Here is a 13,337-nt window from a genome sequence, read left to right as displayed (position 1 = left end):
TCCTGAAGCAGAAAGAATAGACGTGACACAGGAGCTCCTTTTTAAGTACTTCGTTTTGTCAGGCTCAGAAGAGTCTGTGGTGGTCATCATAATCAGCTCTTCACTAGTGAGGAACACCTACTTTCTCATTCTGGAAATCTTTATTTAGTTGGGAAGTTTATGAAACCTGTTTTAATTTTGTCTGGAGTTAATGCAACCTTTGTTCTCCTGCTGTTTTTTTGAATAGCCTTTGTTTAAAAAATCATTCTGTTAGACCAGGAAAGAAACTGTACCAGTAGTGTGTATTTTTAACCTAACCAAGGGAAGTTCTGTCTGCATGCTACCACAGTTCTGCAGCACTACAAAGTATTATAAGCACTATGGTAGCTGGTAAGAAGTTGAGCTTATGTAAGCTTATTGACCCCTCTTCAGGTTGCCTGCTTTGGATAATTAGGGTCAGATGTGGCTGTGGAGGTATCTTTCATCTTTTCCTCATCAGCCTGACTGGGTTCAGTTCTGAGCAGGAGCAGAGATTCCACCGGTGGAGAGCATGTCTGCAAACTCATTTGCAAAGCTGAAATTGAGCAGTAGCATATCATTACTCCTCTCCCTTCCAGTTTCTTTCTCCTTAGTTACAGCTATGAACTGCAGGAAACCTCCATTTTAAGAGTCAGGGCAAATTGATAAGCAGCTGCCTCCTCTGAGTAGTATCTCTACTATTTGGGCTTTATGATGCCTCTGCTTTTAATACAGAAATGGATACGAAGCACAAAATAGCAGATGCCTGCTGGAATGCCAGTAATTGGGAAAATTGTTGCTTTAGGCAAATCACAGTTCCTTTAACCTACGTTAGACCTGTGAAATGTTGGCACACTTTGTGCATGTGAATTCATTCTTGTTTTATCTTTCATGTTAAGTACTAGCTGTGCATAGTAGCTGTCGTATTATCCTACATCATCATAGGCACTATGTCTTTGCTTCCAGTTTTGCATTGAAGATTTCTCTCTGACTGACTGCAGTGAGGTCTGGCTGATAGTGTTTATCCAGAAGCAATTTGCCCCTCAGTGGAGAGCTTTAATTCCCTCCTCAAAACAAATGATGTTGTTTTGACCTTTGCCTTTTTGTCAGAATAGATCCTTGTGCTGTATCGAGTGAATGGGTATTTTTTGTCTTTTGGGAGCTTTTTTGTCTTTTTTTTCCTTCTAATCATGGCCACACAAAACTGTAAGACAAGCGTAAGCATCTCTCAAAACACAGCATGGTGCTATTTTTGAGGAAGTTGAATTCAAAATTGAATGAGAATTACTTCTATTACGCTTTTAATCTGCAATATTGTGACTACTCAAGAGCAATTAGGATTAATAGGCTTACTTATCCTCTGTGCAAGACAAGGCCATATTTATCTGGAGATTGTTGTAGGCAATACAGAATCTAAATACAGTGTTCCTCAAGAGGGCTTTGAAAAGTCACAGGTCATCTTCTGATGATAAATCTTAATTTCAGTTGTTCATTAGTTTTGTGTTATATGGGCAGCAGCATTAATTTAATGCTGATGATCAATTCCATGCGTTGAATATTAAGAGAAAACTTTATAGATGGTGATATTAAAAGAGTAAAAAGGATTCATACTCTGCTCTTTATTATTTACTCAAATGTAATTAAGAATTTCTAGGTTAAGCTCACCACAGTTCTGAGCATTTACCCTTTCCTTCATTAAAAAAATAAATAAATAAAAAAATCCAGGCTTATCCTTAATAATAATGCTAATTCCTAAATTGCTGTTTCCTAGTTTTGTCTAAACCATTTTAATTTGCTGGCATGAAATGTGAAAATAGAGAACTTGATAGGCATAAGTGCATTTGTCATGCACATGAGTGGCTCCAAGAAAATGAATTAAAACAATAGCAAATTGCCAATAGGATCAAGAGCACAAAGCCTATGACAAAATAATCATAGATAGCAAAAATAATTTAACTCCCCCCCCTGCTAAGTCAATGTTAGGAAATCTGTAATTTTAATAATAATTTTGTTACAAGAAATTAGTAATAGAAGCTCCAGGCCAATTTCTAGCAAATCCCAAGTTGATAACAGACGGTCCAGAAGTAGAAGAGAAACTGCTTCACTGCTTAAGCAGATCCATGAAATAACAAGGGTCTCTTTGTAAACTCTTTCTACAAGAGTCTCTTTGTCTCTGGAGGTCTCTGAGACACCACAGAAGGTGACTGGGCTGGAGCGCTCTAAGGGGAACACGAGGACAGCCCAGTCCAGCATTCACCCTGTTTCCCTCTGCTGTGTCCCGCTGGGTGCACTGGCTCTCTGGCTTTTGGGGATTGGGAATTTCTTCTCATTCATTTGCAACCTAAAGCAAGAAAAGATCCCAAAGATTCACTAGCCTTTCTCATGCAATAATTCGTATGTCCAGAGCAAATCTAAAGAAAAACATATTTGGTGCTGTAGATATGTATTTCTTTTCTTGCTAGCAATATTTCTAATTACATTATCTTTTCACCTCTCTCCAGAAAGAATAGCAATAAGCATCTTTACATAGTCTCTCAGAAGTATACTAATTGATTTTTTTTCTTTTTCTGACTTCTAGGCGAGGATATGCACAGCAAGAGGTAAGGCTGTTCCCTGATTACGTTTAAAATACTGATTACATCAACGTACTTTTTCCTTACAGCCTATGTTGTGAAATTCATTGATACTGGGTGTTTTAGAGGGCAGAAATACAAAGTGATTCCAAAAGTTCCTGACGGATTCACTGGGGGCTTGTAACCATCCTGGCACAAACGTAGCCTCCAGGCTAGGAGACTGGCTGAAACATTGCCACCACGCTTTGGGAGGAGTGTGGGGTCAATGATACTGACTTTCCTGAGTAAACCTGATTCTGATTTACAAAACAGCAAGTACTGTGCTTCAGTCTGTCATTTGCAGAAAACTGGAGCTGCAGCTAAACCCATGTTTAGCTGAGACACACCTGAGAATTGCTGTGTTGTCCTGTCGGTCCTCCCCGTGCAGCCTGCTGGTATCTTTTCCCTCATGTCAGCATGGTTTTCTCACTGTGTGCCGTGTACAGAAAGATAACACACATAAGTTGTAGAGAAAACAAGTGAGATAGCCCTACACTGTCTTATTGGTATTTTGAATTAAAGTATATTTGTGGTTCCGAGGTACTCTGTTAAAAGCCACAGAAGTATATAAATAGACAAGAAATTAAAGTGATGGTATTGCAGTAGAAGCTTGGGTTAGAAATGAAATCACTTCAGGTTTTTAACAGCTGAATCACAGACTTTGCTGCAGATTCCCATAGATTTGCTTTCTACCCACTGTGGATAATTTTTTGGCTGCCATTGTCTCCCTGCTGTCTCCAACATACACCCCACAATAGTTCTCTTGGGCTCTGATAGAAGTTCTTGAGTTAAATAATTTAGAAAATCACCGTTTAAACTTGGAACTGATTTTATATTAGGCAGAAGAAATTGTGGACTGTGAAGTGATTTTAGTACTTTAGGTACTTAGCAGTGTTCTGCTCCTCATTGCCTATGGAAGTGCCTGGGTGACAGCTGTACTTGAAGGACCTGTGTTTTTAGTATGTCCTTCCAGTCCTAACTCAAACACAAATGACCTGTACTTTAATTGTTGCTGCCTAATTAACCCCTTTCTGATTTTCTTTTCCAGCAACAGCAGTTGCTGAGACCTTCTCTTCTCAGACCAGAGGTACCACTATTTTTCATTTCTTATTTATTCTGTAACTTTTTAAATAGCTTTTACATAATATCCTAATAAAAACTCATCTGTCTTAGGTAACTTTTTACCCCAACTCTTTTGGAAAGGAAAGTCCTGATGTTGCTACCCCATTTATGTTATTTTAATTAAATACCTTAAATTTACTGCATCTTGGTATTTTCCCCTTAAGCATCTTCCATTTGCTTCCGTGGACTTCATCACAGACTGAAAGCTTTCCTAGTTTCCTGTCCAGATTCACAGACAGAACAATTTCCTGGCTGTCCAACCGCCATCTATTTTTTCATGTCAGTCAACTGATCATTGATTATTGAACCCAGAGATGAAATAAGGAGTTGGCCTGCCAAGGTAATGGCAGCGTTAGCACACTGCTGCGAAGTGCAAAGGCTGCTCTGGATTACAAATACTTCCTATTTCAAATCTTTTAGACTCAGTATTGTTTTCAGAATAAGCAATAGAACAAATGTAGCCTTTTTGAGACATTGCTATCAGTGGTACTTCTGTGGTACAGAATGGTGATCATTTCTGCAGTCATTATACATAATTACAATGAGATGCTTTGACACAACTTTAAATTCACTGGACAGGAGAAAAGCCTGTGAGAAGCTGTGAGGTAGACACAACGTGCAGCACCTTGCCAAACCTCAAGCTCCTGTGTTCTGTGTCAGTGCTGTAGTTCAGAGGTATTCCACGGAGCAGCCCAATACTAAACAGTGTGTGAAAGAAGCTTAAGGACACACTGTGCACACAAGTACATGGCTTAGCCCAGTGCTGCTCATGATTGTTGATGGTGGAAAAAGCATTAAAAAGAAAGATCAAACACTGTAAGTAAAGTAGAGTTAATCTTTCAGTGCAGATTTTTCCTTTGAAAGAGCTGCAGGAATTACAGAATCACAGAACGTTAGGGATTGGAAGGGACCTCAAAAGCTCATCCAGTCCAAGCCCCCTGCCGGAGCAGGAACACCCAGATGAGGTTACACAGGAAGGCGTCCAGGCGGGTTTTGAATGTCTGCAGAGAAGGAGACTCCACAACCTCTCTGGGCAGCCTGGGCCAGGGCTCTGTCACCCTCACTGAGAAGAAGTTTCTTCTCCAATTGAAGTGGAACCTCCTGTGTTCCAGTTTGTGTCCGTTACCCCTTGTCCTATCATTGTTTGTCACCGAGAAGAGCCTGGCTCCATCCTCGTGACACTCACCCTTTAAATATTTCTAAACATGAATGAGGTCACCCCTCAGTCTCCTCTTCTGCAAACTAAAGAGACCCAGCTCCCTCAGCCGCTCCTCATAAGGGAGATGCTCCACTCCCTTGATCATCTTTGTAGCCCTACGCTGGACTCTCTCCAGCAGTTCCCTGTCTTTCTTGAATTAACAGCGTATTTGCTGCGAGTGCAGTTTACTGAATGGGGTTTTTGTACGGGGTGAGACAGTGTCTCACACCACAACAGCGTCTGCATTTGGTGGACTTAGAACAGTCATTCTCAGGGAATAGACCAGAGAAGGGGTCATTTAAAGCTCCTGTTGGCTTCTCATTATGGTTCTCGACAGTCGTCAGCGTTCCTCCAATTATTGTCTTTTTTTATTTTGCTTGTTTGCACTTTAAGTTACTATACTTTTTGCCTTTTTTCTTCAGTCATTATTGCGTATAACTGTTTGCATTCAATCAGCGTTTCTTTTTTAACAGGAGTTAAGTATGGAGTCTGGAATTGATCCAGGGCAGGAGTACTATGGGCAAGATTACTACAGTTATGACCATGGGTATATTTTAATTTTTCTTATATATTTCTGAAAAATGCTGATTTTTCAGGTTGGTGGTGTTTATTATTACAGCATGCAATCTGGAGACTTGCCTTCACCTCAGGATTACTTTAATCTTTGTGTCCACAAAGGCGTGCGCTGACAACAAAACTCTTTAAAAGTCATGGGGGAGTTGTACAACTCCCTGTTTCTTTAGGAATTCTAATTATTACACGGCAGAGTGTACATCCTATTTATCGTACTGGTTTTATAGTCGCTATTTTATTTACATATATCTGCTGACTTGGAAAGTATTTTCCTTCATCCTCTCCCCTTTTGTGGCTCACCAGCCTGAGCTCAATGACCAACAGTTCCTGCTCACAATTCTCAGCCAGCATCTGGCCTTTTGCATTTACCTAGAAAAACATAGTCCTGCCTTGTTCTGGTAATGCCCATCTGACTGCAAGCACTTCAGGGATTATTGCTTGCAGGGATTCTCCAGAACTGATCCCTGCTCTTTCATGCTCCAATTTCAAAACAAGATCTCCCAAAAAATCAGGTACCTGGAAAGGAGGTCATTGCACTTGGGGGATGTTTGACTGATTCCAGAGACCTGACAATTCAAGTTGCCCTCCAGGTGTAACCAGTTTACAGCCAGTTGTGGTAGGAGGAGGAGGTTTTGGATTGTGTTACTGCTAGGGAAAAACATCTTCTCAGAGATAGACAGAAAAATGAGCAAATAAATAATTGTCTTTTCGGGATGTGAGCTTGTGCGTTTGTTGCTGTGGGTAGAGACACACTTGAACACACTGGTGCATGTTTTGAGGAGATGGTGGTGTTTTTGCCAGGTACGAGCTGCCTCAGTATGGGAGCCGCCGCCGATTGCTGTCTCCTTCAGGGATGTACGATGAGTATGGGGAAGTCGTGGTGGAGCACGATGGTGGCTACTACTATAGTCCACATGGGTCGACAGCAGAAGAGGTAAGCATCTCTGTTGTATTGATTCTGTGTCTGTAACAAGATGAATCACAGAATCATTTAGGCTGGAGAAGAATTTCAGGATCATAGAGTTCAACTGTTAACCTAGCACTTACAAGTCCAGCACTAAACCATGTCCCTGAGCTTCACATCTACCCATCTGTGAAATACCTGCAGGGGTGGTGACTCCGTCACTTCTCTGGGAAGCCTGTTCCAAGCCTTCCAGTGAAACGTTTTTTCTTAATATCCAATCTAAACCTCCCCTGATGCAACTTCAGGCCATTACCTTGTTAAATGTATTTTACAATTGATTAGAATATTGTGTTCTGTATAGACCAAATAAGCAGCTCTTCCAACACTAATCATTGTCTGCCCTTCTGATGGCTGGTAAAGTTTGTGTCTGCTCCTCTTTTTCTAGAAATAAAAAGGAATTGCAAAGTTTCCTTTAATATCCACATCCATTTTTCCCTTAACATAGATTTCTAGTTCAAAGAAAAACCCATATAGCCTTAGGTAATTCCATTTTATATTGTTAATGAAATGGGGTTTTACTAATATTCAGCCTAGAACTGGTTATTTTCCACTGAGAAAAGCAGTCACCTAAACTCACTTATCATAAAGTTCACAACTGACTCTAAAGAAATTCTTAAATGTCAGTGGCAGCCAAAGAAAGTTGATGTAAATGTTCTTTTATTTTGTTAATCTAATTTGCAGACATACTAGACTCTTAAGCCATCACACGGGTTTTAATTAAATGAGAAGAGATAACATTTCTGAGACAGTATTTTTCCCTGTTGCAGAATAAGGTAGTTGTGCTCTTGCAGCCTATTCTAGAAGTAAAACTTTCCCCATAACTTTGGTAAAAAGCTGTTCTAAAACAGGTAAGTTAGTTTTGATACTGGAAAAAATGTTGTATTTCTTCTTACTGTCTTATTTCAAGGTACAAGTTTTCACAGTAATTATCTACTTTCCCCATAACTTTGGTAAAAAGCTGTTCTAAAACAGGTAAGTTAGTTTTGATACTGGAAAAAATGTATTTGTTCTTACTGACTTATTTTAAGGTACAAGTTTTCACAATAATTATCTTTCCAATTGTAATCACGTTCCATTTTCATAATTTGCAGGGTATGGTTGAAGGCAGAGGTCCTCCAAGCAGAGGTATAAGCCAGAGAGCAGGGGCTCAAATAGAAGGTAGACCTTTAGGTGGTGGGATGGATCTAAGACATGGTTCTGGAAGAGCATATAGGACCAGCCAGGGAAAAAGGAGACTGAAAGCAGTGATGCATTTAAGTCGCGTAGCAGTCAGTGCTCGCAAACCGATAGGAAGAGCTGAGTCTGCTCGTTCTCCATGGAAGAAAGCAAAGATATTCCCAATGATTCTGCAGAGAGTGAAAGGTGGAAGGAAGGATTCCAGTTATGCAAAGCTGATGTCAGCTCGCCAAGTGGACGATGAGAAAAGCATGGTTATCAGGGGAAGTTACTTCCAGAAGTCGACAGATGACAGGCCTTCGATGAGAAAACTAAATCACGTGTTAAAACGCATTAGTGTCGCCAGAAAATTTCAAGAGCCTACTAGCAAAGATTCAGCGCATGCAAGAAGAAAAGGAGAGGAAGATGATGAAAGAGATGAAGCAAAATCGGGAGTTTCAATAAGTATCACAGCAGAGAGTGAACACGAGGACAGTGATTATGAGAAGAAGAAAAAGAAGAGAAGAAAATACACCTCAGATGAGTCATCTGTGAAGAGTAGCAGCTCTGGCTCAGACTCAGAAGATAAAGACTACTTGAAAGTAACTCTGGACCAAGATGAAGCCACTGAAAGTACTGTGGACTCAGACGAAGAAACTGGCCATGATTTTGGGGATTCTGATGACGACTCTGGATCCAGCTCTAGCAGTGAATCGGAGGAGGACTCATCTGAAGAGGACGATGACGAGGAAGACTCTGACAGTGATGAAGATGGTAGCCTATCAAAGAGCTCATCTACTCAAAGTTCATGTAGCAAATCAGGAACTAGTGAGTCCAGCAGTAGAAGAAGCACTGAAAGGTCAAGTGTAAAAGGTAGGGGAGATAGCTCTCGTGGCAAAGCAAGGCGATCCAGCCAGAAATCAAATATTAGCTCTAGTGCGTCAGGTAGTGACAGGGACACGAGCTACAGGAGAACGTCAGGATCCAGCTATAAGAGCAAAACTTCCTCTGCCAGCGTTGAAATAGAAGACACAATAGAAGAGGTGTCAGAAGAAGATGAACAAGTGGATGTGGAGCAAGTCAGCGCAAGCCCCGATGAGACAGCAGATAACTCAAATAAGACAGTTTCTGAAACGTCTGCTAATGCAAAAACTGCTGCTACTGAAGAAAGCAAGAGAGGAAAATCAGCTGTTAATGGTGAGGATAGCGTGGAGGAATGCACAGAAGAGGGTGACACAGATGCTAGTGACAGGGAGGAAACTATCAGTAAGAATGAATCTTCTTGCCTGGAAAGTGAAACCAGTGTCACTTCCAAGGGTACTGAAGGGACAAAAAGCACAACTAGTGCCACTTCTGGTAAAACTGCTACTTCCCCTGATACTGAGAATCAAAGTTCTGACACAAAGATGAAAAGAAAGGAAGTAAGACAAAAAATGTCCCAGGAAAACAGTCAGTCCCAGTCAGATGAGACCCTGGACACTGCTGTTACAGAGTCAGAGACTGCTGGGGATTCTACATCATTCTAAAAGGGAGCTACAGTAGGTGGATGTTTTGCAGTGAGGAGTGATCTTGTTTGCTGTGCCTTCTGTGTGGTCTTTCCTAAGCAATATAAACTTAATTAAAGACAGCCAAAAAGAAAATGTCAAAGCTTGCTGCCTTGGGATTTGAACCCTGTATGCTGTCTTACAGACAAAACTATAGGAAACTAAACTAACAGAATTTCTCTTAGAGGCTACTCACGTGGTGGATTCATTTTCATAGAGCAATGCCAGGAAGGAGTACTTCTTTTTCTTTGCTAGTTTCAGTAATACAGTTAAAGAGGCATTGTGTTGATTCTTACATTTAACCCTTTTTGCATTTATGCACTTTGTTAAGTGAAGTAACATTGCATTTGGCATTAGCTGTGACCGACAGCTTGATGAACCTGATGGTGCAAACCTGTTAAGGGCCCTATTGTCATGCAGGTTATGTCTGTCACAAGATGGGACACTGCTCGAAGAAAAAGGGGCAAAACATGGAATTCAGTGAAGAACAGGAATGTTGATGAGTATGAAAAGCCTTAGAGGTCATGCACAGTTTCACCTTATGTTCCCCTACTGTACAGCATCTGCTAATCTTCAAATCAGTTTCTCTGCTTTAAACATTAGCCTCATTTGCAGGGGATAACTGAAATAGCGGCAAAACAACACTCCCAAAACTGCAGAGTATTATTAGGAGAGATGGGATTAAACTGTTTCTGGATCATGGGATTCAGATTTCAGGTACCAGTGATGGAAAGGACAGGAATGCAGAGATAAGTGTACAAAGCGAGCTTGGTCAGAAAAGGAAATGGATTACATCTTCCAACTCCTGCCCTTCCCACCTAACAGTAGTTTAAAATTCTGAGATATGTGACAAAAAGGTATTGCTGAAGGTAACCATCACCTATGTTCTGTGTTTTGGTATTTGCCTTTTAAAATGTAATAACTTGGAATATCCGATGTCATTCAATGGAGAAATCTTGTAGCACTTGCATTGGCACAGTTCCGCTCAGAATGAGCATGATTGCGTAGGAAGGATTTCTGTTACTGAGAGCACAAGTGGCCTTTGTATTTTCATATAAGAAGCAACCTCTGCGTGATGTACTTCCTCACGGAGCTCTCATCCGTGCTGTTACCATGCAGAGTGTGCAAGCTTTGTATACACAAAAGCTATCTGTGCTTTATTTACCTTGTAGCCACAGAGCTGTTTCACAACCACTAGATTTATCCAGATAAGCCATAAGAAGCCTACTTAAAATTAAAGCTTTGAGCCAGTATTGCATTAGCCTTGGGAGTGAGTACTTTCTGGTGTATGGACTAAAGTTCTGCCAGGAAGTGTCTGTTAGAGGGAAGAGAGAAAAATGTTTGAATTTTTAAGATACTTGAGCCTGCTGTGGAGTTACCCTGGCAGGACAATTGGCATTGAGCTGCAAAGTGTGAGACCAACTATGCAACCATTGTCTTTAATTGCAGTTGAAATGTGAACTAGGTTTATGATCACTTACCCACTTCTTTGTTGGCCGCACACAGTGTTTTAACATAAATCCCGTTTAAACGAGTCAGCCTTTTCATCCACCTGAATAGTTATCTGTGTGAAGAAAACTGTATGTCTTTATCAGGATCAAAAGAATAGTCCTCTAAGTAATTTCTACAGAGTGTGACTTCTCAAAATCATAAGAGTAATCACGACCCTGTTGGACCATGCATGATTTTCTCTCTCTAAAAAATGGCTTTTCTTTTGTGCATGCGCATGTATTGCAGTGAGAGTTAACTGTGATCCTGTCTGTTACATTAGTGAAATAGCAGTGTGTTCATTATTAATTCAAGAAGGATACTAGCTTATTACAGTGTACTGCAAGGAGGCGTTTCTTTTAAAAAGATCCGTTATAAATCAAAATAAGTAATGGGTTTTGTGTAATAGTACAAAGTCACAGCAGTATGGAAATTGTTTGCATTAACTCTTTAAAAGAGATACAAATGTTATAAAATCTAAAGGCTCATTTCTCCACCATCTTCCATTTAACAGCAAAGTGTCTCCAGTGATCCCACTAGACTGGAGTGGGCACAAAGCCTCACACCAAGTTTTTCTTCTTTTAACCAGCCAACATGGTGCCTGAGAATGTCCCTTGTGTACATCCTGAGGTCATTCTCTGCTTGTTGTGTTGTGCATATAAACCAGAAATGCTCAGTGCCATTTCTGCAATGAATTTACAATGTCGTAATACTCTGGAATAAAAACTTTGAAGGCCTTCCTAGAATTTACCCATTAGTACAGCAGCATCTTGAAAGTATCTCTTGCACAATGGCTTCATCATCAGTGCCTTCCAGTTTCTGTTAGAAGGGGTTACTTACCCAGTTGTATTTCAGCCTGAGACATCGCTTTGTGAAAATATGACTGGCTTACCCATATTGGGATGTACAGAAGTTTTCTTTCAGAAAGTAATGTCTCCATTCTTAGGATTCTTCAAAAAAGGTACACTCCGACTGAACAGGAGCACAGTTGAATGCATCTTTAGCAAAAAAAACACAACAACAACAACAAATCCCAAACAAATAAAATTTGTCAGTGATTTCCAAACTTGAAGAAAAAAATCACAGGTTTTTGTACACTCTATGTAACTGGCATTATGCAGTTCATGAACTAAAATCAATTTATCTGTCTTATAACTTTTTAGTATGAAGAATTGCTTGCATGCTCGAGCATTAGGTCTATATTATAGGGACACACAGTGGTAATCAAAAAAATTAAGAAATATCTGTGTACAACCTCAGAGGAAAGGTACAAAAAGACCAAAATAATAAAAATTCATATGAGTGTCTAGATAAAAGACGAGGTAAATAACGGATAGAAAAAGGGCAGGAAACTGTAAGAAATAGTGCTGAGATTTAATGACAGTTCTATTTATTCTCAAACAGTGGGCCAGAAAGAAAAGGATCAAGTTGATAGTCGACCCAGAGTATGAGACCAGCTCCACTGGAGAAGACAGCGCTCCCGATTCCAGCCAGAGGAATCGTCTTAATAACCCAAATGTTCACAACAGCATCAACGGTAACATCTACATCGCACAGAATGGCTCTGTTGTCAGAACCCGTCGGGTTTGCCTTGGTAATAATTTAAAAGTCACGTCTCCAGTGAGGCTGGGGAAACAGTTCAAGAAACTGGACAAGCTTGCAGTGACACATGAGGAGAATGTCCCACTGAACACGATGTCCAAGGGACCATCTTCTAGTGATAAAATGAACACAAGACCTTGCAGTGTCTCATTTGCTTCCTCTACTATAGGGGCCGAAAATGTAGTAACAAAGCCAAGGGGCTCCAAAATGAAAAGCACAGAAGAGCAGGAATCGGTTGTTGATAATGAGGATGTCAAAGAGCCCTTGGAGTCGCACAGTGAACACACACAGTCAGATGAAGAGGAGCTGTGGATGGGCCCTTGGAACAACCTTCACATACCAATGACAAAACTGTGATTGGATTTTAGTTTTTTTTTTTAAATTTTAATTTTTACTTCAGTTTATAATAAACTGCGCTTTTTATTGTCACTGAGGAAAAAATGTATGAAATTTGTATTGTGTGCATACGTTGTATACGACAAATGACATGCTTTAAAGTTTAAAAACAAAATTTGCACTCACATTTGTACCGATTAATTGTCCTTCCCAACAACTATTTTGACCGGCTCCCATTTCACTAAACAATAGTTCATTTAAAGTAATTAGGTTTTTTGAATCTTGATTTATGGTTTAATAAACAGTAAACTACTAATGCACAGCAACATTTGGTTAACTTTTCAGTCGGTTCTATACGTATCTAGCTTGTTTTTCTGTATGGTACTTGTGGCGGTACTGTTTAGATTTGGCAGTTGTCTACTTCTGTTCAAGTTTTATATCCAGAGCTTTTGATTCTGAACTTAGAGTAATAAATTCAAAATAAATCCGTGAAAGTCAATGGAGAAAATCCTTGGCTGGCTTAAATTTGAGTAACAATACCCAGGTCGATAGTGATATTCCAGTTTATGCAGAGGATCTTGCTCAACACCCAGCCAGCAAACTTATGTAAGAGTGAAACCAGGGTTTATAAGAATAAAGCACTGTTACATAGAAAAGTGGAATAGGAGATTAAATAGGATAAAAATTGCAAAGAGGAAGGAAATGTGTAGCAATTCATCTTATTCAGAGTTACCTGGCCGTGTTTT

At 40.1% G+C, this 13,337-nt stretch overlaps 1 protein-coding gene across 1 annotated transcript in view; it reads left to right on the top strand.

Moving 5' to 3' along the window:
• Positions 1-13,082, top strand: part of LOC104548344 (flocculation protein FLO11-like) — a 22,018-nt gene extending 8,936 nt beyond the window's left edge. The window contains exons 2-7 of the mRNA XM_010194339.1: positions 2,576-2,597; positions 3,658-3,696; positions 5,403-5,476; positions 6,304-6,436; positions 7,558-9,042; positions 12,058-13,082. Of these exons, the coding sequence (XP_010192641.1) occupies positions 2,576-2,597; positions 3,658-3,696; positions 5,403-5,476; positions 6,304-6,436; positions 7,558-9,042; positions 12,058-12,612 (2,308 nt within the window). The 3' untranslated portion in view covers positions 12,613-13,082. The remainder of the gene's footprint in view (positions 1-2,575; positions 2,598-3,657; positions 3,697-5,402; positions 5,477-6,303; positions 6,437-7,557; positions 9,043-12,057) is intronic.
• Positions 13,083-13,337: the final 255 nt, after the last annotated feature.

The sequence above is a fragment of the Mesitornis unicolor genome, unplaced genomic scaffold (genome assembly GCF_000695765.1).
Source record: "Mesitornis unicolor isolate BGI_N332 unplaced genomic scaffold, ASM69576v1 scaffold11031, whole genome shotgun sequence".
NCBI classification, from domain to species: domain Eukaryota; kingdom Metazoa; phylum Chordata; class Aves; order Mesitornithiformes; family Mesitornithidae; genus Mesitornis; species Mesitornis unicolor.
This window is presented reverse-complemented; position numbering and strand designations above follow the sequence as displayed.